The sequence below is a fragment of the Sitodiplosis mosellana genome, unplaced genomic scaffold (assembly GCF_009176505.1).
Source record: "Sitodiplosis mosellana isolate CC-2019 unplaced genomic scaffold, AAFC_SMos_1.0 Smas_scaffold_47, whole genome shotgun sequence".
NCBI classification, from domain to species: Eukaryota; Metazoa; Arthropoda; class Insecta; order Diptera; family Cecidomyiidae; genus Sitodiplosis; species Sitodiplosis mosellana.
Window position 1 is genome coordinate 2,064,624 of NW_022595289.1, and position 21,575 is coordinate 2,086,198.

Sequence of the window (21,575 nt, forward strand, 5' to 3'; positions counted from 1 at the left end):
CAGGTGTTTTATGCTTTGATCTGTTATATGCATTCCTTTTTCTACAAAGCCACCGCTTTTGTGTCAAACGAAACAGAGATCATATTGGCTTGTGGTGAAATTGCTTTTGTGGCCTTTGCTGAACTAGTTGCGTGAAAAATTTTTAATTTCAAAGACTCGCAATTCATTCAATCGTCAGTATTTCATTTTCCATTCGAAAGTGAATCGAAATAACCCAGTGTCGATTGCGATAAGAATCTGGGACACTTCATTAAGATAAGCAAATATGTGTCATAATTAGTACGTTTGTAATAAGCCATTCTGACACATGAAATTCCATGCACAGCACAGCACCGAGGTGTACAATGCAGTGTCAAATCGGATTCACACTCTCATCCATTGAATGCTGAATTAATTTGATTTTGTCGCATGATTCAAATGACATTTAATAAAGCATTGATTCAATTGTTCATCCAATTTAATACATTTTGCCAGCAATTGCTAAGTTCACTTCTGTTTCGTACAAAATCATTCGAACTGCAATTAAAATCATAATGATGTAAATCAACATGTTGGAAATATTGTTATTTCAGCATCTGATCAGATTTGCTAATGATAAACCCGTGCACATCGGAAAATAGCTATGTAATTGTATCGTTAACTTATCATGATACAATGGATGAATGTTAAAAATGACTATTGGAACTAGACTAAAAGCCAATTTCTTAGTTAAGCTTTGGAAATTTCCACAGGGAACTGACAGTTAATCTGTTAGAATTGACAAATAATCGTATTAAAACTCTTTGGATGTTATTCCATTTGTATTTCTCCTTCTAGTAGGGTAGTTGAACAATTAATCGGGCATCGAACTCAATCACATGGATTGAACGAAATGTTACATATAGCGAAAAAATGAATTTAACATGAAAGTCCGCTTGAATTACCGTTAAAGCACATTTCCGTTAAAACTTTTCTGAACTCAAGTTCAAAATAAAGTTCGTTTTTATCTTTGTATTCACATACGCTAGATGGCGTTTATAAGCGCATGAAGCCACTGTAGTTACTGACTTACATGTAATATCGCATTCTCTTTATATGATTTCAAATGATTTAAACGCTAGAGGTAAATATTGCGTTACCAACAATGAAATATATAATTTATTTCGATTGCATGCTCATCGTTCGTCCTTTTCAAGTTGTACAATTCCATTATGCTCAACGAAAAGTAAGATTCTTCTTTGTAAACGGGTGCTAAACAATTTACTTTCATCAATAGGGACAATAGATGCAACAGTCTGAGCATGTGTGTATGGCTACATGTGCGTGAAAAAATCTCAGAAATGTCAAACAAACCGCATCAGTCACACTACAACAACGATAACAACAGCACATTAGTAAACAAAAAAAAAACAAGACAGCGAAGAAGAAATGTAAAACATGAATTTGTAAGTTTAATCCAACTCAATTTTTCTCAAATATTGCCATCAGTTTTGCTACAAAATCTGAAATAAATCATATTTTTCAATTTCTACAGCCTCTGGATAGTTTGTTTGATACTAGCTCAAGAACTGTGTAGGAATGCTGTGTATGCTATATATAATGGGGGCACACTATCGTCATCGGATCCCGAGGATGAACAATTGGAATTGGTGGCCATAAATGGTCAAGACTTTCTAAGTAATATTACGAAAGATATAAGTGGAAAGCCATGGCATGATGATCGTGAACAAAATTACATAATTCGCTGTCTTCGACCGACCAAATGTGAACGTATTCAGACTAGTACATGTTTTGGTGGAAAAATTCTATATAAATTCACCAGCGGACAGTTGTCGGAGGAGGGGAATCAAGAGCAGAATCTCAAGAAATTAGCCCAATTGGAAGCATTGAAAAATGTTCCAAAGTGTTGGGAAGTCATTCAGGTGAGTTTTTGTTTTGTATTTATGTTTCGCATGGTCAATCATGTTAATAAGTATATCTTTTCTAGCCATTTTTGTGTGCCGTTTATTTGCCCAAATGCACAAAGAGCAAAGGCAAAGATTATGTCTACCTGCCGTCATACGAAATGTGCCAAGTGACTGCTGACCCATGCCGCATTTTGTATGAGACCGACCTCTTTCCAAGCTATCTGAAATGCGATGAAAAAATATTCCCTTGCAAAAATTGTAGCAATGATGTTCGTGACATGAAATTCACGTCGATCTCGAGCCAATGTGTATCGCCGCTCGTTGCAACCGATTCGGCAATCAATTATTATCCAGGTATACTTTAGAATTTTCTATCAAAATATTATTATGATTCTATGAAAATCACGTAATTTATTTTACGATTTATTTAGATATTGAGGGCTGTGGTCTGCAATGCAAAGATCCCATGTATACGGATGAAGAGCACGAGTCGGTGCAGACGTTGATTTTCTGGGGAGCGATCATTTGTTTTATTTGCAACTTTTTCGTGATTGCAACATTTTTGATCCATGATTGGAAGCACTCAAAACATCCTGCATGGAATTTGTTCTACATCAGCATTTGCTTCCTTTGTAATTGGGTTGGGTAAGCTTAGAAATTAACGCTTTGATTCAATCGAGATGACGTTGGAAATAGTCTCGGGAAAATTTAGAATTTCCTTCAAATAAATTCTTTCTGTTTCCCCAGATGGATGTTGCAATTTGTACCCGGCCATCGTGAGAATATTGTGTGTCGACGCGATGGCACTCTACGCTACTCTGAACCGAGTGCTGGTGATAATCTTGCTTGTATCATCCCATTCATTTTGATTTACTACTTTTTAATCGCGGCCAATGTCTGGTTTGCCATTTTCACATACGCTTGGTACTTACAAACGAAGGATCGAGGTATGCACCATTCAACAATTTACTAATTTATACAAACAAACTTTTGACCAATATTCCAAATAATAACTTTGAAAATATTATTCTTGTGAATAAACCAATGTCACCTCTTTAGGAAGCATTCGAGATCGCATCGACAAAGAAAGTTTCTATTTCCATTTCATCGCGTGGGCTTTGCCCTTTATTCTGACGGTCACAATAATGGTGCTGAGTGAAGTGGATGGCAATAGTATTACCGGGATTTGTTTTGTTGGATATCGCAATCGTGCCATTCGCAGCGGTTTAGTTTTAGTTCCTGTGGCCATATTAACCTTTGGCGTTAGCGTATTCTTCTCATTTAAAGGTGGCATCAACTTGAATCGCATTAAACGAAGTACCAGTAGCGGCGAGGAGTCCAAGAAACTGAATTCACACATTCTGGGCATGTGTTTTCGCACAATGTTAGTCGTGTTTTTCATTCTTGCATTTTTCATCTTCGAAACCTATGAAGTGCGCAATACTGCCCTTTGGACCAAGAGCTTGAATGACTTTATCATGTACGTAATTTTACTTTGAAATTGACGCTAAAGGTAATAAGAGTACTGATCATTTATACAATTGCTATGTTTTAGATGCAAGATAAAAGAAAGTCATCCGGGCAATGTCAAGTGTAAAATTCAGAACCGTCCAAGTATTGCCGTTCTTCAGCTTCGCTTATTGTGTTTATTCTGTGTGAACTTGGTGATATCATCATGGTGTTGGACATGGCCAGCACTTAAGACATGGAAGCGATTTCTTAAAAAGTATGTACGACCCCGATTTAAATGAGGGATTGAAAAATCTTCCAACTATTCGAATCGTTTTTTATTCTTCTTTGCTTCACTTTTTCTTCTTTCCACAGGAAAATTGGGTACGAGCTCAGCGAAGACGAAAAGTACACTAAACCAAAACACCGTATAATAGCCGATGCATATGCAAAGCGAGGCGATGAAGTAATTTCTGTTTCGATTGAAAATTCCCACACTGATCCAGCTGGTTTGAATTTCGATGTCAACAATCTAAACCACCCAGCTGAATCAGATGGAATGAGTGCAACTCTGACCAATTATCTATGCAACATAATAAACCGACGAAACGCTGTAACGTTGGAAACAATGGAGTTTGGCGAACAAAATACGAATTGTGTGCCATATACAAGTTCATGTGCCGATAATAATTCGGAGATAAGTGTGAGCGTTCGACACTTTTCGGTTGAATCAAGGCGCAATTCAATTGACTCGCAAGTGTCACAAGTGTCGGTGAAAATGTCGGAAACAAATATCAAAGCCACATTGGAGAGCCGCTCACAGAAGCGCGTCAATATGAAAAGTGAGAAACGACAACGTAACTACATGTACAAACGAAAGAATAATCGTCGTCGGGCTAGCAGCTCATCGGTGGAAAGTCAACGCATAACAAATCAAATGCAAAGCATCAAATACAAACATCCGAATCGCATTCAGGTCACCGAAAACACGATCGGAAGACAGATTGAAAGACGAAGTGCCATATCGGCGACGCCAGCTGATATAAATGACATTAAACAATTACTCAATCGCCATAATTTGAAGTTGACATCTGACGATGACGACGATCAATCGATGGACGTACACCAAACAATGAATGCCAACGAACCATCAAATATGCTGGTACCATTGGGCACACATCCGCTTCAACCGGTCGACAGCACTGACAGTTTGGAGATGTCAAATGAGAAAAAAGAAGCGTCCATTGATCAGATTCTCAAGTGCATCCTGAAAAATAGCAACGGAAAGCAATTGGAAAACCTTCTACGACGAAGCTATGAACGTTCCAACGAACGAACTGAACACGGATCGAGCACAATTGGAAAGAAAGATCGCAATAGCATGAAAAGTTCAAAGAATAAACGAAATTCGCACAGTAAAATGTACGCACAACAGAAGAATGATGAACCACTTTCATCAAAAGCACAATACGACAAGGAGCCGACGAATTCAATGTCATCATCGATGGAAATTGGTATGATTGCGCAATTGAATGGGACACAAAGCTCATTCTCTGATCAGTCAATGAATCGCATGAAAACACAATCTCAAAATAGCAAGGGAAGCTGCGATGTTGGCATTCAGGCCAACGACTATGATATTGCATCGCATGCAAGGGTTCGTTCGCACTCCCGTGACGATTGCGACAAAGACTACTTGCCGGAGAAGCTTCAATCACATTATCACAATAATCAAGATGATGAATGCACCGAAATGCATCAACTGTTGCCCTTGAAAAAGCGCAACCAGCCGACAATCGTCCGGAAGAACACAATCAGTAGCAAGCAGTTAAGTGAATCGGAAAAAATGGAAAAGTTAAAGAAACTCTTGCTGCCATAAAGCGAATATAGCTATCCTATAACACACATCAGTCCTATAAGTAGCATCTTCGTCTAATACTTAATCTCATAGATTTTATGAATTAAAATAAGCAATTTTGGACTCGATACATCGAAAAGAATGTACCACTAGATATTTTATTCTAAATTGAGCCACTTGCGGCTCCGAACTGATAAACACTGCTAAAATATTTTATTTTTGACTGTTTTTAACCAACAATTCAACAAGTTATTTGCCAAAATTTTTTGTATCTCTATTAATGAACATTTCTTCTTTGACTTTATTGAATCTTCCATCTTTTTTCAAATAAAACCTCATCCAATATTTTATGAAATTGAATGGAAAATTTTACTATGATAGTTATCTCATAAATACTCAACCGATTGTATTGACATGTAGTTTTATCTTGAAATAAAGATATTTATACTAGACCGATTTAAGAAATCACGTCTGTTCTTATTGAGTTTGTGCAATTCTACTTATTGACACTTTGCTGTACCAGAAATTTAACATTTGAATTTATTTCAAGAATTTGGTAGGAAACGAATCACACGGGTTTTTCGCAATCGATTGAAATCTTATTAATTGAAATCTTATTTATCTAATCGTTAATATGGCGTTTTTGAAGGTTAACCGCAATGCAAAATCATCGCTAACCACAAAGCCAATAAGCGATTTATAAATTAAGATGTGATGAATTAGTGCCTTCAATGGAACTTTAATTTATTTAATTGATGTTTCAGCTGTTCTGCTAAATTTTGAATGGCTTCGGTGAAGTTTTAGTAATAAGAACAACAAGATTGTACAATGTACATTTTGATTCGTATCATATCGAAAGGAATGGAATATTATACTCATACGAGAAAACTTCTAGAAAAATGCCGATTGAGTATTCTCAAAAAGCAATTAAATAACATAAACTTTACACGGCAATTAAATAACCCACATTTTTGTAAATTCTTGCCCAATTTTTGGAATTGCAACTGTTTATCTATGAGAAACTACCGAGATAAGATCCGCAATTAAGTAAAGACGTACATTACAAAGTGAACAAAAGATCATTTGGAATAATTATTAATAAAATTGATTGCCTCACGTGTTGTCCTTTGGCGAAATACAATGTAAAGTGCTAAGGTAGAATAAAATAAATTAGCATATACATTGCGTGCACTTTCCACTGGCATTGTATCTAACTTGAAAAAAAAAACATCCAATATTTCTCGATCGGTAATCATTGAATTTCACGCAAGTTTTCCGAGTAATAAAAGTAAAAACAAGCACAAAACCGTATCTTACAAATGCCGAGAATGGAGTGTGAAAAAGGTTACGGTTCTAGTGCCGGTTTTTTTGTTGTCACTGACGCGGCGAACAAACAAATTGCATTTGAAGAGCATGTTTTTAATCACCTACCTTTGTCAATCAATTACGTTTACGTTCGCATCTCTTTCCCCTCCACAAAATTCAGTTTCAATGGAAAAACTACTGAATTTCATTAGCAATTCCGAATCGTGCATTGTTTTTTTTTACTGTTTGCGTTTCTCGATTTCAATTTCGTTTCATTCTATTCAGCTGATTAAGAATTGAACGGAAAGATTTACTATAAATAGGATAGGAAGCTACAATGTCGATATCAGTTCACTGCAACCAAGCGGTCTATTCAGTTATTCAACCTAACGTTCGAATCAAACCAACTTCACCATGAAATACTTTGTAGCAGCTTTGTGTTTTGCTGTAATTTGCAGCGTTGCTGTAAGTTGATTGGTTTTACAAGTGACTCAGTTGTAATAATAGTTATTGTTCATTTGAGTTTAGTCATTAATAATAGTTGATTTCGTTGCTTTTAGGCCGTTACAGATGAACAACGACAAGTTGCCGATAAGGTAGCCAAAGATTGTGCCAGTGAAAATGGTCTAAGTGCTGACGAAGTGCAAAAAATTCGCACCAACCCCAAGAGCCAAGTGTCCGATCCAAAAGCACAGGTTGGTCTTAATCACGATAATATTTGATATAAGTACTTCATTACGTAGAAACCGTAATTGATTGTAACCGATTTTTTTCTTCAGAAATTCGGCAAATGTTTCCTCACCAAATTGGGCTTCATCGATAGCAAAGGCGATTTCCAAGAGAATGTAGCCATCGAAAAGTTGTCAAAAGGTGAAGACAAAGCTAAAGTTGAAGAGATCGTCAAGCAATGCAAATCAGTCATCGGTGATAACAAAGACGAAAACCCAATCAAATTGTACGCATGCTATTTGGAAAAGAAGGCTTTAGCTTAAATCTGCTCGATTCATTCCAAACAATTAACACATTCGAAATTGTCGAGAACAAACAGTGTCGATACGATTTAGCCATAAAATCTAATAAATTATTCAAAATTCAAAACTATTTTATGGATTTTACTTTCATTTCGTTCAACTATTCATTGAGTCATAGCAATATTGGTTGGTTTTTAAAAACAAAATCAACGTTCTAAGGATGTGCGTGAACTATTCGTTTACTTCTCTACAGGAATATTTTTTCGAACAAATTTCAACTTTCAACGTCAAAACAGAGCTGAATTCAAATGGATATGACTACGGATATATTAAGGCAACTAACAATCGAAAGTATGATGAATGTCGATTTTGCTGCGCTGGTTGTCGTTTCAGCCCCAATTCTCATTCATAATTTGATTGTCTCCTTTAGTGTGATGAGTAAATCTCACTCATAACAAGTGTTAGAAAAAAAGGAGAACACTTTTTTGGTTTTTGCCTGTTTATTTCCAAGATATTGAATATTCACAGATTTCCATTTGATCAACCATGGTATAAACGGCCAAGCAGATTTCATCATTAATTAATGTTATGGTGTGCAGATGCATCTTCCTAGAATGCAGATTCCGCCTGAAGAGCCAAAGGCTCTACATTGCGAGCTGCAAGTAAAGTTATCACAATCGGTAAGAGGAGAGCGCACTACGTTATTCCTTCCAACTGGACCATTGGATCTGAATTGGCAGAAAATATAGAAACAAACAAACTAAATAAACAAGACAGAACAAAAATTGAACTATTTTACAATTTCGGCGTCAAACTTACTTGGCGCTATCACCAAAAGTCGGTGAGGCTCTGGCATAAGACAAAGATACACATAGGAAGACAACAATAGCGAAGCGCAGTTTGAAATTTATCTTGAGCTCTTAGTTTTGAGTATTTCTATTGAAATTACAGTTTTGTATTAAATTCTCTTACAATTTTCTTTGCAAGTTTTCAACCACGAATACGAATAAAATAATAAGAAAAATTTCAGTGTGATCTTTGCTGTCGTTGCAGGGCGAAAAAGCTATCAAACGGGTAGGGAAATGATTAATAACAAGTTTTCAGCGGTGCCATAGCGCGGGAGTTGATTAATTGAAATATTTTGATTATGACATTTTAAAAATTGTGTTTTTTTCTGCTTATAGACATTAGCTGTGCCCACAGCACCATAACAGAAGATCGAGACCACTGGTGCCTAGTCCAGTGCAAGAAACTACATTGCGACCGTGGAGAGTGCCACGATGCATTCAAAGATGCTACAAAAATTAGGATTTTAGATCCCATCTATGCCAACACCATCAGGGAGATAAGCAACTTGTATATTGATATTGGGCACTTTTATTTCAATGTGTTGACACTTGACAATTCGGAAAATGAAAAAATGTTGAAATATATTATCACAAATACAAATTACGACCTGTTTAATACGACCAATATTAAATTATACCATTTTGTCTAGAAATCCATAACGTTGATGTTCCATCAACTACAGTATATATTTAATAGGTAAAGCAGCCGAATCAATTGAAATTTTCATTGTCTTGCGTTATTGTAACGCTAGTATTTTTAAAAAACGTTGTCATGGCTATATTTGTTATCTCGCTCAAAAGCTAGTAAGCAAATCGATTTTGAACTAATTAAAATAACGCCATTTTATATTTTTTTATTACAAATAGAAAATCTTTTAAAATATCGTCCATTCAAATTTAATATTTTGGAAAATTTGTATCAATGTGATGTGTCCATGCATGTAATCCACCAATGATATCATGAACCTTAGTAGCTGTGGACTCATCTAGTTCTTCGATAAGTTTCTTGGCAGCAATTTGTGAATCGTTTCCTCGTCGGCAAATGACATACACCTGTGGAATTTTTTCTCCTTTTATTCTATCGACAAGAGCCTTTCTGCTGATGCTATTTTCATCTTGAAATATTTTGATTGGATAATTTTCCGACCGATTCAATTGACAAATTTCGTACTCATTCTCCGATCGTACATCGATCAACAAATGACGATCATTATTCTGGCGTCTTTCGTTGAGAATTTGAACTGAGACTCTCTGATTTTGCGGTAGTATTTCCAGTTTCATATCTTTGTCGGATGCTTTCATTCCACAAAACTGTTCATAGTCTATCAATGAAGTAATTTTTCTCGGTTCAGCGCAGACTTCACAATTCACTGATTTTCTCCGAAGTTTTACATTGCGGAATGTTGAGTTAATTCCATCGAATAAAAGAAGTCGACCACTCAGGGTGGTTTCAATGCCAGTTATTATTTTGATTGCCTCGAGTGCTTGCAAAGTCCCAATTATCTAGAATATTTGAGTTGAATAAGAGATAAATAAAGAAGGAATGTGTATTAATTTGGTATTTCATATAAAATAAAATCAATAGAAAAATTTATCGTTACACAATACGTATTTTCATTAGCCAAAATAAACGTACAAATTGGCCGACTTTGAATGAAAGTTTCTTATTAAATTGTCGCTCTTTTCGTGAAAAATAAGTATCGTTGGTTAAGAAATGATCGATTTTTAAGCAACCAAACAGTTCTTCGATTGATATCAAAATAAGAAAAAAAAGCGGCGATTTCTCGTGAAAAAATTATAGAGTAATAAAGTCCCAATTACCCCAGTAATAGCACCAATGACACCACCGTCACCGCAATTCATTACCTTTTAAAATATTTTTTTTTTAAATTAATTAAAATTATCGTTTGGTTGATTTAGTTGAAAGAAAAAAAAATGGATTGAAAATACCGTTTCTGGCGGAGGTGGTTTTGGGAATAGACAGCGATAGCAAGGACCATTTCGATAGTTATAGACCGTAAGTTGGCCTTCGAATTGTAATGCACTGCCTGAAACTAACGGCTTTGCACCGAAAACACAAGCATCATTCAATAAATACCGCGTTGCTACATTGTCGGTGGCATCCAACACAATGTCATAGTTTTGAGTGATTTCCAGGGCATTTTGTGAGTTCAGTTGCTCTTGATATGCAGTCACTTTTATTGACGAATTTAGTTTCGCAAGATGCTCTTTGATCGACACCGATTTTGGAATGCCAATGCTCTGCTCTTGATGCACAATTTGACGATGAAGGTTATTCAACTCAACAGTATCATAGTCGACGATCCCAATGTGACCAATCCCAGCTCCACACAAGTACAAAGCCGATGGACAACCTGAACAATTCAAAAATGAAATTCAAAAGTTATTCGACTTTTTTTTCATGAAAAAATTTTGATTTTTGATTATGTTAATTTCGATATTTACCCAATCCACCAGCTCCAACAATCAACACATTGGCATTTCTTAGCGCAATTTGGCCCTTGACACCAATTTCAGGCAAAATAATTTGCCGGCTAAATCGACTTATTTCAGAATTGGTTAACAAACTGGTATTGACCGCCGGTGCACTTTGCTTCTCTGATTCACGTAGTCGCTGCAATTCCTCCTTCTTTGTCTCTAACGTTGCACTAAGTGCTTCAATTTCATTCTCCAAATCCTTGATATTTGTTGCATTCGTAGACATTTTAATAAAAACTGTAAAGAGATTGATTGTGTTTTACAAACAAATTAATCTTGAAGTCCAAATTTTGATATCAATTCACATGTTTTAAACTTGTCAAATTTGTTTTGATAGAAATGGGTGCGTTCAACGCACGCGCAACTTGACAGATAACATGTGAGTGCAAATTTATCCCATTTCAGTGACAGGCCGTTGAATAGCGAACCAAAACATTCCCAATGTAGGATTCATACAATTTTGTTAGATGAACAGCGGCAAATCGGTCGTAGAAAAATGTCTTTAAATTTAGTAAATTACAGTGATAGCTCTTCAGATGAAGAGATTGAAGTACAGAAAAATCCACCACTGCCTAAAAGGTACTTTAATGGTATATGGAAATAGCAAACATGTTTTTAATTTCCATTAAATTCCAGCAAACTGCCAAATCCTTTTCAAAAAACAAATGAAGTCAATAAGCAAGAAGACGATGGTTCAGCTAAACACAACGGAAGGATACGGTTATTTCCCCATGAACGTGGCAATTGGGCCACTTACATTTATATTCACTGTAAGTGAACAAATTACGATGGTCATTGAAACATTTAGTTAACTCTATCCATACATTAATTTGTTTGTTTCTCAAAACCAGATCCGAAGACAGACTTCATCGTCCGATTGCAAAATGAGTTGCTCGATCAAATAAAATCAACAAGTACATTGGAAACTATTGAATTTCATCCAAATGAGGAGTTACATCTGAGCCTGACACGAACGGTTGTCCTGCAACATCATTGGATCGACGAATTTGTTCGAAGTGTGGAACAAAAGTTAAGAAACACAAACAGGTGTTCATCTCATATACTTTACTTTAACATTTATTGAAAATATTTAATTGATACATTCGTTTTGTTTTCATATTTTTTGAAAAATGATTTAGATTTTGGATAAATTTAAGTTCGATTCAAATCTATTGCAACGATAACCAAACCAGGACATTTATAAGCCTATCATTTGCCGAAAAGAATACAAATTCCACCCAAAATTTACAGAACATTGTAAACCAATTGGATAGTTGCCTGAAAGAATTTAAATTGCCTTCTTTTTATAAGGTAAGTACAATTAGAACCAAAAAATAACGCGCTCAATTTTAGTTGCTTAAATTTACATAAAATCTATTTTCAGGAAGCATCTTTCCATGTTAGCCTTCTGTGGTGCCTTGGAGATAGAAGAAATGAACTTCACGCACTACTACCTCAATTTTGTAAACTATTAGAGCACCTATCGTCGATTGATGACTCAAATCTCACAATTGATGTGGAAAAGTTATTTTGTAAAATTGGGAATAAATTGTATAGTTTTCACTTGTGAAAATAAATTTTGAAAAATCTAGGTGCAATGTTGTTTCAATAAATAGTCAACTATTTCGATTGCATGGGGCGATTGAAGTGATTGAAAAAATCGATGATACGGCACAAAAGTGTGGTATGAATTTCGGCCCTTAGAAAGAGAAACAATTCGATGACTCAATGATTTAGGGGGAAAAAAATGTGTAGTGGTGAAAATGGAGCAATGGCAAAGTGATTACTCGTCGCAATCGTAGTAGACCGTTCTGCAAGAAAAAAAATAACAGTAAATTAGTTAAATATTTGATGGTCAATAGAATGTGTGTATTTTCTCACCGTTGTCGGCCAACATTTCGCTTTGATAGACGGCGTGCAGCGGCCTGTGTCATCAAAGTAAACCTTTGTGTCTGTGAACGAACTGGTCGTAATTCTTTTTGAGTGAGATTTTTAACTTGATCCACTTTGCTCATGAATTTGTCGATCAAATCTTTGCAATCTAAATTCTCTTCCGGCTCCCATGAATCAGAGTTGGATGAGAAACCTTTCCAGCGAATCAAAAATTCCCGTTTATTGTTTCGATGTATATAGACGTCCATGATACGTTCAACTTCATAGTCTTCGTTTTCATCCCAATCGGAATTGTAGTCGAGCTGCTCATCGATTTTGAGCTGGCGTGGTTTTGGAACCACTGGCTTTCGTTTCTTGCTGCGCTTTCTTGCTGAAATACTTGCATCGGGGTGCTGCGATTGAGTTAAATCAATACAAAATCAATACAAAATTGACACAATGAGTGAACATTGAGGAAAAAAACCAATCGTATACATACTTCTTCGTAATATTTAGCAAGAAGTGCCGGGCACGAAATGCTGTACTGACTTTCCCAGCTGTCGACACTTGAATCGTATCCTTTCCAGCGGATCAAGAAATACTTGACATTACCTTCGATTTTATGGTCCAGAATGGCCTCAACCTCGTATCGATCTTCTTCACCCTTTTTCTTTTTCGATGGACCAGCCTTCTGCGGCTTGTTTCCCGTCGGTTTGCTCTTTGCCGCTGTAGATGTGCTCGGCTTTGCCTTTTTCGGGCTCACATTTTCGTTTGATGTCTTTCGCTTACGATTCACAATTAGAGCGTCATCTTCTGAGTCCGATGAACTAGAGGTTGTAACACCATTTTTAACATTTTTTCCATTTTGTTTATCGTTCACCGCAGAGTTCCTTGTGGCGCGACTCGTACGGCTTGATGAAGCGCGCGGAGTAGCTTGGATTTTATTGGATGTCCCCTTTGCCCGTGATGATCGTTTCACATCCACCAAACTTTTGTCCTCATCACTATTCGGTGTTTTTTCAATGTATTTTTTTGCAGCCGCTGTTCGTACTCTCCCCATAGCTCAATATGTCCGTCCCACTGGAAGATCGTTGAAATATTTTTCTCTCAATAGTTTCACTTGTCAATTCAAATGAAAAATTTCGATTGCATTTGCAAAAGAAAAAAGCAGACTGCTTCAAATTGTATGAACAAAAAACAAAATTTCGCTATATTTTTTCCACTTCCAAAATGGCGGCAATGTTGCGGTTTGTGATGGTATATGCTATATGTTGTATGCAGTGGTATAAACAAAACGAAAAAAAATATCCCATCGAGAACTGTCTGATTGCCGTTGACAGTTCGTTTGACAGGCGCTCTATCGACCGTCACACTGCTTTTTATTTGATATTTTGTGTGGCAGAAAAAAGAAAATAGTCGTGAATTCCAGGTCTTCTGAAAAAATTTCGCTGTAAATTTTAGTCATCATGCTTAGTGGAACCAGACGAATCATCTCAACAGCGGTAAACAGTTTATGAAAATTTAGTTTTAATTATTTTACATCAAATTTGGGATTGTTTTTGTTACTTGTTATGTAACTACATCGATATACAGAGATGAATATAACCAAAACACTTGGTTTTTATGCGTACTCTTCATGTGGAAATGTTTTATTGTATATTATTTGTCTATGTTGCAGTTGAGAAATGTGCGTGGAATCCAATCATCTGCGGCAGTATGCAGCGATAGTTTATTCGTCCATCGTGATACACCTGAAGATAATCCGGGCATCAAATTCGAATTTACACCAGAAAATCAAAAGGTAGCCCCCGAATTTTCAAAGTTTAAACCATTAGTTGACTGAATACGCGTAATCAAATGGACTGTATACTTTTTTCTATGCAAATTTCAGCGTGTTGATGCAATTTTAAGCATTTACCCGGAGGGTCATAAGCGTGGTGCAATGATTCCATTGCTAGACTTAGCTCAACGCCAATACGGCTGGTTGCCGATCTCTGCTATGCACAAAGTGGCCGAGATTCTAGACTTGCCCAATATGCGTGTCTATGAAGTGGCCACATTCTATACGATGTTTTTGCGTAAACCAACCGGAAAATACCACATACAAGTGTGCACAACTACACCATGTTGGTTGCGGAACTCAGACGTTGTTCTTAACACATGCCGAGTAAGCAGAAATGATTTACCTTACCATTTGTATGCATTATCTAATACCTTGTTTCAATTATTGCGTCGCTCGATAGCAAAAACTAGGAATTAATGTCGGTGAAACGACGAAAGACAAACTGTTCACAATATCGGAAGTTGAGTGCTTGGGAGCTTGTGTAAATGCTCCAATGATGGCTATCAATGATGATTACTACGTAAGTTGAATATCAAGACTTGTTTTTTCCGTATCTTCAATGGATCTTAATATATTTTCAATACTCGCTTACAGGAAGATTTGACGGCTAAAGATACCGAAGAAATTTTGCAAGATTTGATCGATGGAAAAGAACCACGACCTGGCCCACGCAGCGGCCGATATGCTTCGGAGCCAGCAGGAGAATTGTCGTCACTCACCGAAGAACCGAAAGGACCTGGTTTTGGATTACAAGCTGGTCTTTAAGTAAATTCACTCGCTGATTGTTACACCCAATGTCAAAACTCCGATTTTTTTTTAGTTTGTATCAAATAAAGGCGTCTGAAAGCATTAAAGGTTAAATGTCGAGATGACTTACGACTTTTTAGCAGTTACAAAATATTCAATTGCTTAAATTATTTTGGATTCGTAAAAATATATTCAAAATTTTGGCTTTATTGTTTAAGTTTTTTTTTCTTGTTTTCAACCAAAAGGAATACAATATCATTTGTCATTTACCATAAGGTTGGTAGTACGAATATGTCATACATTGACAAGTGGCTGAAATAGCAGAGCTAAACAAAATATAGTAAGTAAATACGATTTGTTGTTATTGTTTTTCAATGCACAAAATATTGCATCAATTCTGCACGTGTAGCATTATCAACAAACATGTTTGCTACTCAATGTGTGAGATCCCGTGGAATAAATTCATTTCAACAACAAAAAATACAATCCGTTGTTTAAACTTTTAAAATATGATAATATTTCTTTACATAATGCGTCAAAGATCTATCTTTTGGGATTTTTTTTACTTTCTTTCACATTTAGTAGAAGAATATTATAGTAATTCTTTAACTATTTCGTTAACAGATTAGTGTCGAAGAAACAATGGATGACTCAAAATTGATACCACCGGCTCAAGATTCCCCAAAGCATATACTGAACGTTCTTAATGATAAATGCATTCAAGAGATCTTCAATCAACTGATATCAAACCTAGAAGACTTTTTAAGTGCATCTGAAGTATGTAAACGTTTCCAAGAGAATGCCACCGTTTGCTATTCAGAGTCGAGTGAGAAGAGGATCACGATTACTAGCCATCAATCGTCATCTCTGCCACCTGGTAGCGTTTCATTCGATCGAGCATACGGTTTCTTGAAGGCTTTTGGTCAATCCCTTCAGTCCATTTATTTGGTTTCAATACGTGATGAAAAATATATATTCGATGAAAATTATACCGCTGACCAAAAACCAATTGACGATACTCTCAACATGATCGCTGATTTTTGTGGAAGAAATTTAACCAAACTTTCAACTCATACCGGGTATATTGACTTCAACACAAGGTCCCAGTTTAAGGTTTTGGAAAGATTATCAATAGCGACAGGACTTGTCTATAATTTAGCAACTTTTCCAGAGTTAAAACTTTTGGAGGTAAGAAGTTGCAAGATTAAGCATGCCAATCTGTTTGCTCGAACATTTCCCAAATTGAAAAAGGCTGTATTCTGCTCAATTGAGGGTTCATCCGATGATGCGTTCATCAGATTTCAAACACATAATCCACAACTAAAAAAACTGTGGCTCACTTGTTTATATCCAAATGTATGCATCACATCTTTAATAGTCCGCGACATTGGAAATCGTACACCCGATCTTACGGATTTAACTTTGATCTGTAACAAAGACCAATTTTTGATGAATAATCTAGCAGCGGATATTATGCATTTGAGTGGACTGCAAAAACTACAAAACCTACGTATAGAGTGCAAGAGAGCACCATTTTCCGCGAAATTGCTAATTGATTCATTTGCTGAAAATAACGTACCCATTGAGAATTTGCAGATTCATGGAGCATACCCTGACTTTGTTGAAAGTTTACCGAGGCTTCAGCAGCTGAAAAAACTTAATCTTTTGAACGTGCCTGAAAACATGGTAGGACAATTACATGGACTACAGGAATTATTCATTGAAGGTGAAGTGACTATAGCTGGTGTAAAGCAGATTTTAGAACGACATCGAAATCTAAATAAACTCATCGTTACTGCGCAAAGAATGATGATTGATCACGAAAATTACGATAAAGTATTAGCCCTAGCTAAAGACTTATGTGTGGTTTTCATCACTTGTTATGATGGCTTAATCGATGTCCAACCTAGTGTTCTGAGAAAAAATTCCAAATGGTTGCATATTCTTATGACTAGCAGAAAGTGACATATTCATTTAAAAAAATTCAATAAATCAAATACTAATGTGTTTTTTTTGTATCATTCGAAAATATGTGTTTTGATATTTCACATTTGGATGGACCACTTTGAACTTTTCTTCCGCTATTTTCGCAGCAAAATGAAAAAAAACTATCATTCAAAGCGCTTTATTATGAGCCGAATAAACGAATTAGAGGTGCGAGACGGGTGTGATACTATCAAAAAATCGCAAAAAATTCCCCTTCTCATTATTCACGGAACTGATAAGAGATAAGAAGATAATGTCTTTGGGAAAAAATTGTAGTGCTTGACCTGCTCTACAACTTTGCTGGAGACATATATCACTTATCTCTTATCAGTTCCGTTAAAAATGAGATGACATGCATCACTTATTCCCATACAAATGCATGTAAATGTATTCTGGCCAGACCCGAGGACTGTAAAATAAGGTTTTAGAAAAGGACTGTAGACTAGGGTTTAAAATCGAAAATTGCCCGCCGAATTAAACTGCGACAATTTTCTGGTTATTTGACTACTTTCACAAGCCATTTGAAGGATTGTGTGCTCTACATTGTGGTCATAAAATGTCACTAGTTCTATCTCGCATTAGAGTTTAAACGTGGGGAATTCGTAAGCTCGACACTCCGATGCGACCTGGTGATAAGTTCACTGTGACATCTAATCGAAGAACAATAAGCTTATCTCCGTAACATGATTATTTGCCGTCATCATCAATAGTTTGTGTTGATTTGTGAGTACATAACTGATAATACCTATTGTAAGCTCACGATCGCACCATATTATTTTTTGTCACTGTATGTAATGTTAGATTTCGAGTTATCCTTTCAACTATTTTTTAATGTACTTTTTGCAATCTTATCATGCCAAGATAACTTCCTTGTCACTTACGTCTAATTTTTAGATGTTGGCTGAAGCAAGCAAGCTGAAAAAGAGCGTGAACTCCGAAAACTTGTATAAGACTATTACAACGAAAGAACAGAACGAGATGGGATGGAGAGAGACTAAAAACAATTGGGAGATGAAGACTTGATGATTTAATTTTCTAAAATTAAAGAGTGTTGTTTTACTCCAGAGAATATCATTTAATTTTAAATTGCCTCTTTTCATTTCTGAGAAGAAAAATTATTTTTCCAAATTGTGTTTTGTTTTGTTTTTGCACAAATGAATGTCACATTCTGTAAGCCACACATCACAAACAGATTTAATGATTTATTTTCTGCGCTTTTTGTCAGCACCAGTCTCTTTTTCAAGCCTCGCTTGTGCTTCCACTTCAATTGCTTTTTGACATCTTCTTCCAAGCGGAGTTTTGGACCACCACGATGTGAACGCTTCTTCTTCTTCACGGTATACTGGATCTCTTAGGCTAACACAAATTATATTGAAAAAACATGCAAAACAAATCTACAATAACATTTACTGCAAAAGTTAAAATGTGCCTGCGAAAGTGTTATTGTACCTTAAAGCGCCTATTAATTCAACATGAGCCAACGGTTGAACACGGAACTGTAGAATGCGCTTGCATGTGAGAACGTCATTCAAACATTGAACGATTGAACCGATTGTGTATCCATCTGAAAGACGAGCAATAGCTGCGGTATCAAAATTCGGACTGATTCCATTGTATTTCCTGGAAGAAAAAAAATGTTGATTTCCATTTTGAAAATGCATTCAATATCACGCAGAATTTCAATTGTCGAGCATACAGTAACAAATTTTTCCAAACAAATGACAACGTTCCATAATCCGGTTTTGGTATATAAATGAAACGATTGTAAGTTTGTTGCAGTAATTTCTGATCAGCCTCCCACGGTGCAGTCGAGGTACCAATGAACAATACGCGATCTTCTTCGCCAATATTTTTTATCAATTTTGGTAAGTCTTTTTTCAGCCTTTTCGGATCAGTGCGATCACCCTTTGGGATTTTCTTCATAAACGGGGCTTCGGCATTATCCATGAAAATCACACACGGTTGCAGCAGACGGGATACTTTCAAGACTAAATGCATGAGCATTATCAAGCCAGACTTCCCGGGATATTTGCCAACAATATTAGCTGGCGTGAGGTCAAAAAGCAGAGCACCGACCTCATTGCAAATACTATAAACAAGAGATTTTTTACCGGATTTCTTTGGGCCTGCTATTAAAATTGAGCGAATGCACGGAGCATTGCAACGAATTGTTTCGGAGCCCAAAGGTAGAATAGCGTATTCGGTCAACACTTGTCGAATATCGCCCGGTGTTGGATTGATGCCAGACCGCTTGGCATAAGCTCTATCGCCCAAGAATGAGCTCAATCGTGTTTCTGGTATTTTCCGAATTATTCCATTTGTGACGAGTTCTTCAAACAAAGATTCGGTTGTGCGGTCAGGCGTCAAGTCTTTCTCTTTCTTCTTTTTACTCTTCTTACCGCTGCGACGTGCCTTTTTATTGTTCTTTTTTGATTTTTTACCCTTTTGCGTTCGATCACGTTCCAATGCCACTTGAAGCAATTCCAACTCTTGACGCATCAAATTATCGATTACAATACGCAATTCGCGCTCAGCCTCTGCATACTTATCGGTGTATATCATATTTTTGTAGTAGGTTTGAGCGGGATTCATCGACTCATCTTTCTCTTTCCACACGTCATTGAACCTGCATCAAATGAAATTAAGCTGACGGCTGAGTGATTAAGAGCGAATTATGTACGAAAAAAACCTACTCATCGATTTGAAATTTAATTTCATTTAAAAAAGATGACTGATTCATCTTGAATCCGCTCTCAAAGTTCACCTCGGCCATCAAGTCAATGATTTTGGTTGGGGTTTTCGATTTGTCTTTCGTCTTCTTTGAGTCGCGTGACGAAACGGGCGACGAACGACTTAATTCACTGTCTGAAACAAAAACATACAGACAAATTCATATGAAGGTAAAAAACAATTGAACGAACTAATCTCATTAGCATCATTTCAATCAAATGAAATTTAAATTATAACGAAGTTGTTACGGTTTTCTTGGATATTTTGAACATGCTTGATTCCAAAAATCACCTTGTCTTGATAACAACTGCCTTGAGCCGCCGTTTTCTTCGGTTGGAAATTCCGGAAATTTTCCCGAACGATTCTGATACTCTCTGAACCAATTTCGGATTTCGTCGGCAATTTGCTCGCTCAATGTCGTTGAATACTTGTTTAAAATATCCTCTTTCGCTTCTTTCACGGCGTTTTCGTAGCTTATGCGATACGACTCTTGGATTCCATACCGTCTTTCACATCGCTGAACATCAATTTAAAAAAAAAAAATTATTTTCATCTGAATTTTAGGCAAATATACAAAGTAATTGAGATGAAACACGGTACAAAATGTTACAAACCTTTCGTTCATGATCAAGAAGAGCTTCGTTATTCCTCTCTGGCCTTGGGATCATTCCGATTAAGTACATTTCCTCGACCTTACCATGCCGAGTTTTGCGTCTGGTCGTGAAACCACGCCAAACTTTCTGAATACGCATTGCCGCAACCAAACCATCGGTTCGATCTTTGACTGCATCCGGTTTGCCTTTTTCTTTCAATTGCTTGATTTCTTTCATAAATTGAGCGCTATCCATCGAAATGTTTCAATCAATCTCTTCATATTAACACTTAATGCATTGTTAGCAAATGTAAACCTACCGCAATCGCCCCTGTCTTGCTCTTTCATGCATCTGTATGATGTGAATGGCTTCTAATTCCGTCATTTTCTCTTCAATCACCTCTTCATCGAGCCAACCGATCTTAATGAGAATATCATCGATGAATTTCTTTTTGTAAGTAACATCTTCTTGGGTTTCGCGTAGGAAATACCGCGGAATTTTCAGCTCCAAATCTTGCGGAACCAATTTTAATTCTCTTATCACATCATCATTGTAGCTAAACTCCATCATGTCGATGGAAACCAAGTCATGTTTCAATTCAATGATACGACCGAGTGCTGCATCGAGCAGCTTTCGTACGACGATTCGTTTCTGAGGTTGCACCATTTGATCGTAGACATTTTCCAGTCGATTTGCCGCAACAATGTATTTGGCATACAATTCAAAAACCATACGCTGCGCCACAGAACGATCAAATTCCGGGTCGTGTGCCAACTTTTGGTAATCATTCACCGCTAAGCTTTCTAATAATTTTTGTGTTGAATGCCAAAGATCGTTGTATGTTTTATTCGACATTTTTTTTCCAATTCAACTAATTATATCTTCAAAAATTCAATCAATGTACGGAATTACACAACTCGAAAATGGAACGAGATTGATTTAATAGGACCTTTTATTTTCAAGTGAAATACGTTACCGTTGTAATAGC

At 36.4% G+C, this 21,575-nt stretch overlaps 8 protein-coding genes across 10 annotated transcripts; 5 read left to right on the forward strand and 3 right to left on the reverse strand.

Annotated features, from left to right (window-relative positions):
* The first annotated feature begins 1,253 nt into the window (after nt 1–1,253).
* Nucleotides 1,254–5,658, forward strand: LOC129569938 (protein smoothened-like). The gene is made up of 8 exons (XM_055449200.1): nt 1,254–1,424; nt 1,514–1,901; nt 1,967–2,240; nt 2,318–2,531; nt 2,634–2,833; nt 2,946–3,366; nt 3,442–3,612; nt 3,711–5,658. Exons 1-8 carry the CDS (start codon nt 1,417–1,419, stop codon nt 5,212–5,214), a joined length of 3,180 nt encoding a protein of 1,059 aa, XP_055305175.1. The 5' UTR covers nt 1,254–1,416; the 3' UTR covers nt 5,215–5,658.
* A 1,153-nt stretch (nt 5,659–6,811) lies between these two features.
* Nucleotides 6,812–7,599, forward strand: LOC129569939 (general odorant-binding protein 56d-like). The gene is made up of 3 exons (XM_055449201.1): nt 6,812–6,963; nt 7,059–7,193; nt 7,278–7,599. The coding sequence occupies exons 1-3, from the start codon at nt 6,913–6,915 to the stop codon at nt 7,488–7,490; spliced, it is 399 nt and encodes a 132-aa protein (XP_055305176.1). The 5' UTR covers nt 6,812–6,912; the 3' UTR covers nt 7,491–7,599.
* Nucleotides 7,600–8,823: 1,224 nt separating this feature from the next.
* LOC129569942 (adenylyltransferase and sulfurtransferase MOCS3) lies at nt 8,824–11,169 on the reverse strand. The gene is made up of 4 exons (XM_055449205.1): nt 10,784–11,169; nt 10,268–10,692; nt 10,139–10,183; nt 8,824–9,820 (listed from the first exon to the last, which is right to left on the reverse strand). The coding sequence occupies exons 1-4, from the start codon at nt 11,040–11,042 to the stop codon at nt 9,215–9,217; spliced, it is 1,335 nt and encodes a 444-aa protein (XP_055305180.1). The 5' UTR covers nt 11,043–11,169; the 3' UTR covers nt 8,824–9,214.
* A 39-nt stretch (nt 11,170–11,208) lies between these two features.
* LOC129569944 (U6 snRNA phosphodiesterase 1) lies at nt 11,209–12,407 on the forward strand. The gene is made up of 5 exons (XM_055449208.1): nt 11,209–11,395; nt 11,453–11,586; nt 11,668–11,863; nt 11,956–12,127; nt 12,201–12,407. The coding sequence occupies exons 1-5, from the start codon at nt 11,313–11,315 to the stop codon at nt 12,384–12,386; spliced, it is 771 nt and encodes a 256-aa protein (XP_055305183.1). The 5' UTR covers nt 11,209–11,312; the 3' UTR covers nt 12,387–12,407.
* Nucleotides 11,867–14,057, reverse strand: LOC129569943 (M-phase phosphoprotein 8-like). The gene is made up of 3 exons (XM_055449206.1): nt 13,188–14,057; nt 12,698–13,101; nt 11,867–12,627 (listed from the first exon to the last, which is right to left on the reverse strand). The coding sequence occupies exons 1-3, from the start codon at nt 13,746–13,748 to the stop codon at nt 12,600–12,602; spliced, it is 993 nt and encodes a 330-aa protein (XP_055305181.1). The 5' UTR covers nt 13,749–14,057; the 3' UTR covers nt 11,867–12,599.
* On the forward strand, nt 14,050–15,495 carry LOC129569945 (NADH dehydrogenase [ubiquinone] flavoprotein 2, mitochondrial). Its single transcript, XM_055449209.1, has 5 exons — nt 14,050–14,190; nt 14,367–14,489; nt 14,580–14,855; nt 14,932–15,051; nt 15,126–15,495. Exons 1-5 carry the CDS (start codon nt 14,155–14,157, stop codon nt 15,294–15,296), a joined length of 726 nt encoding a protein of 241 aa, XP_055305184.1. The 5' UTR covers nt 14,050–14,154; the 3' UTR covers nt 15,297–15,495.
* Nucleotides 15,496–15,522: 27 nt separating this feature from the next.
* LOC129569940 (uncharacterized) lies at nt 15,523–17,301 on the forward strand. 3 transcript variants are annotated; one of them, XM_055449204.1, is made up of 2 exons: nt 15,523–15,618; nt 15,903–17,301. In XM_055449204.1, exon 2 carries the CDS (start codon nt 15,921–15,923, stop codon nt 17,241–17,243), a length of 1,323 nt encoding a protein of 440 aa, XP_055305179.1. In that variant the 5' UTR covers nt 15,523–15,618; nt 15,903–15,920; the 3' UTR covers nt 17,244–17,301. The 3 variants fall into 3 exon arrangements, with proteins under 3 accessions (XP_055305179.1, XP_055305178.1, XP_055305177.1); XM_055449203.1 differs by lacking the exon at nt 15,523–15,618 and adding an exon at nt 15,634–15,719 and having other exon boundaries at nt 15,903–17,287; XM_055449202.1 differs by lacking the exon at nt 15,523–15,618 and adding an exon at nt 15,645–15,767 and having other exon boundaries at nt 15,903–17,287.
* A 1,165-nt stretch (nt 17,302–18,466) lies between these two features.
* On the reverse strand, nt 18,467–21,442 carry LOC129570254 (dynein regulatory complex protein 11). Its single transcript, XM_055449794.1, has 7 exons — nt 20,907–21,442; nt 20,609–20,834; nt 20,286–20,511; nt 19,958–20,129; nt 18,961–19,890; nt 18,714–18,884; nt 18,467–18,620 (listed from the first exon to the last, which is right to left on the reverse strand). The coding sequence occupies exons 1-7, from the start codon at nt 21,440–21,442 to the stop codon at nt 18,467–18,469; spliced, it is 2,415 nt and encodes an 804-aa protein (XP_055305769.1).
* Nucleotides 21,443–21,575: the final 133 nt, after the last annotated feature.

Bases quoted from the DNA above. Each gene is read 5' to 3' on its own strand.
- LOC129569938 (XM_055449200.1), top strand. The intron at 1,902-1,966 runs GTGAGTTTTTGT...TATCTTTTCTAG, and splicing joins AGTGTTGGGAAGTCATTCAG to CCATTTTTGTGTGCCGTTTA. The intron at 3,367-3,441 runs GTACGTAATTTT...GCTATGTTTTAG, and splicing joins AGCTTGAATGACTTTATCAT to ATGCAAGATAAAAGAAAGTC.
- LOC129569939 (XM_055449201.1), top strand. From the start codon at position 6,913: ATGAAATACTTTGTAGCAGCTTTGTGTTTTGCTGTAATTTGCAGCGTT. The intron at 6,964-7,058 runs GTAAGTTGATTG...CGTTGCTTTTAG, and splicing joins CTGTAATTTGCAGCGTTGCT to GCCGTTACAGATGAACAACG. The intron at 7,194-7,277 runs GTTGGTCTTAAT...TTTTTTCTTCAG, and splicing joins TGTCCGATCCAAAAGCACAG to AAATTCGGCAAATGTTTCCT.
- LOC129569942 (XM_055449205.1), bottom strand. From the start codon at position 11,042: ATGTCTACGAATGCAACAAATATCAAGGATTTGGAGAATGAAATTGAA. The intron at 10,693-10,783 runs GTAAATATCGAA...TGAATTGTTCAG, and splicing joins TGTTGGAGCTGGTGGATTGG to GTTGTCCATCGGCTTTGTAC. The intron at 9,821-10,138 runs GTAATTGGGACT...CAAATATTCTAG, and splicing joins TCATTGGTGCTATTACTGGG to ATAATTGGGACTTTGCAAGC.
- LOC129569944 (XM_055449208.1), top strand. From the start codon at position 11,313: ATGTCTTTAAATTTAGTAAATTACAGTGATAGCTCTTCAGATGAAGAG. The intron at 11,396-11,452 runs GTACTTTAATGG...ATTAAATTCCAG, and splicing joins AATCCACCACTGCCTAAAAG to CAAACTGCCAAATCCTTTTC. The intron at 11,864-11,955 runs GTGTTCATCTCA...AAAATGATTTAG, and splicing joins AAGTTAAGAAACACAAACAG to ATTTTGGATAAATTTAAGTT.
- LOC129569943 (XM_055449206.1), bottom strand. From the start codon at position 13,748: ATGGGGAGAGTACGAACAGCGGCTGCAAAAAAATACATTGAAAAAACA. The intron at 13,102-13,187 runs GTATGTATACGA...ACTCAATCGCAG, and splicing joins TTGCTAAATATTACGAAGAA to CACCCCGATGCAAGTATTTC. The intron at 12,628-12,697 runs GTGAGAAAATAC...TTTTTCTTGCAG, and splicing joins CGAAATGTTGGCCGACAACG to AACGGTCTACTACGATTGCG.
- LOC129569945 (XM_055449209.1), top strand. From the start codon at position 14,155: ATGCTTAGTGGAACCAGACGAATCATCTCAACAGCG. The intron at 14,191-14,366 runs GTAAACAGTTTA...TCTATGTTGCAG, and splicing joins GACGAATCATCTCAACAGCG to TTGAGAAATGTGCGTGGAAT. The intron at 14,856-14,931 runs GTAAGCAGAAAT...GTCGCTCGATAG, and splicing joins TTGTTCTTAACACATGCCGA to CAAAAACTAGGAATTAATGT.
- LOC129569940 (XM_055449202.1), top strand. From the start codon at position 15,702: ATGTTTGCTACTCAATGTGTGAGATCCCGTGGAATAAATTCATTTCAA. The intron at 15,768-15,902 runs GTTGTTTAAACT...TTTCGTTAACAG, and splicing joins AACAACAAAAAATACAATCC to ATTAGTGTCGAAGAAACAAT.
- LOC129570254 (XM_055449794.1), bottom strand. From the start codon at position 21,442: ATGTCGAATAAAACATACAACGATCTTTGGCATTCAACACAAAAATTA. The intron at 20,835-20,906 runs GTAGGTTTACAT...TTCGATGGATAG, and splicing joins GCAAGACAGGGGCGATTGCG to CGCTCAATTTATGAAAGAAA. The intron at 19,891-19,957 runs GTAGGTTTTTTT...CATTTGATGCAG, and splicing joins ATTAAATTTCAAATCGATGA to GTTCAATGACGTGTGGAAAG.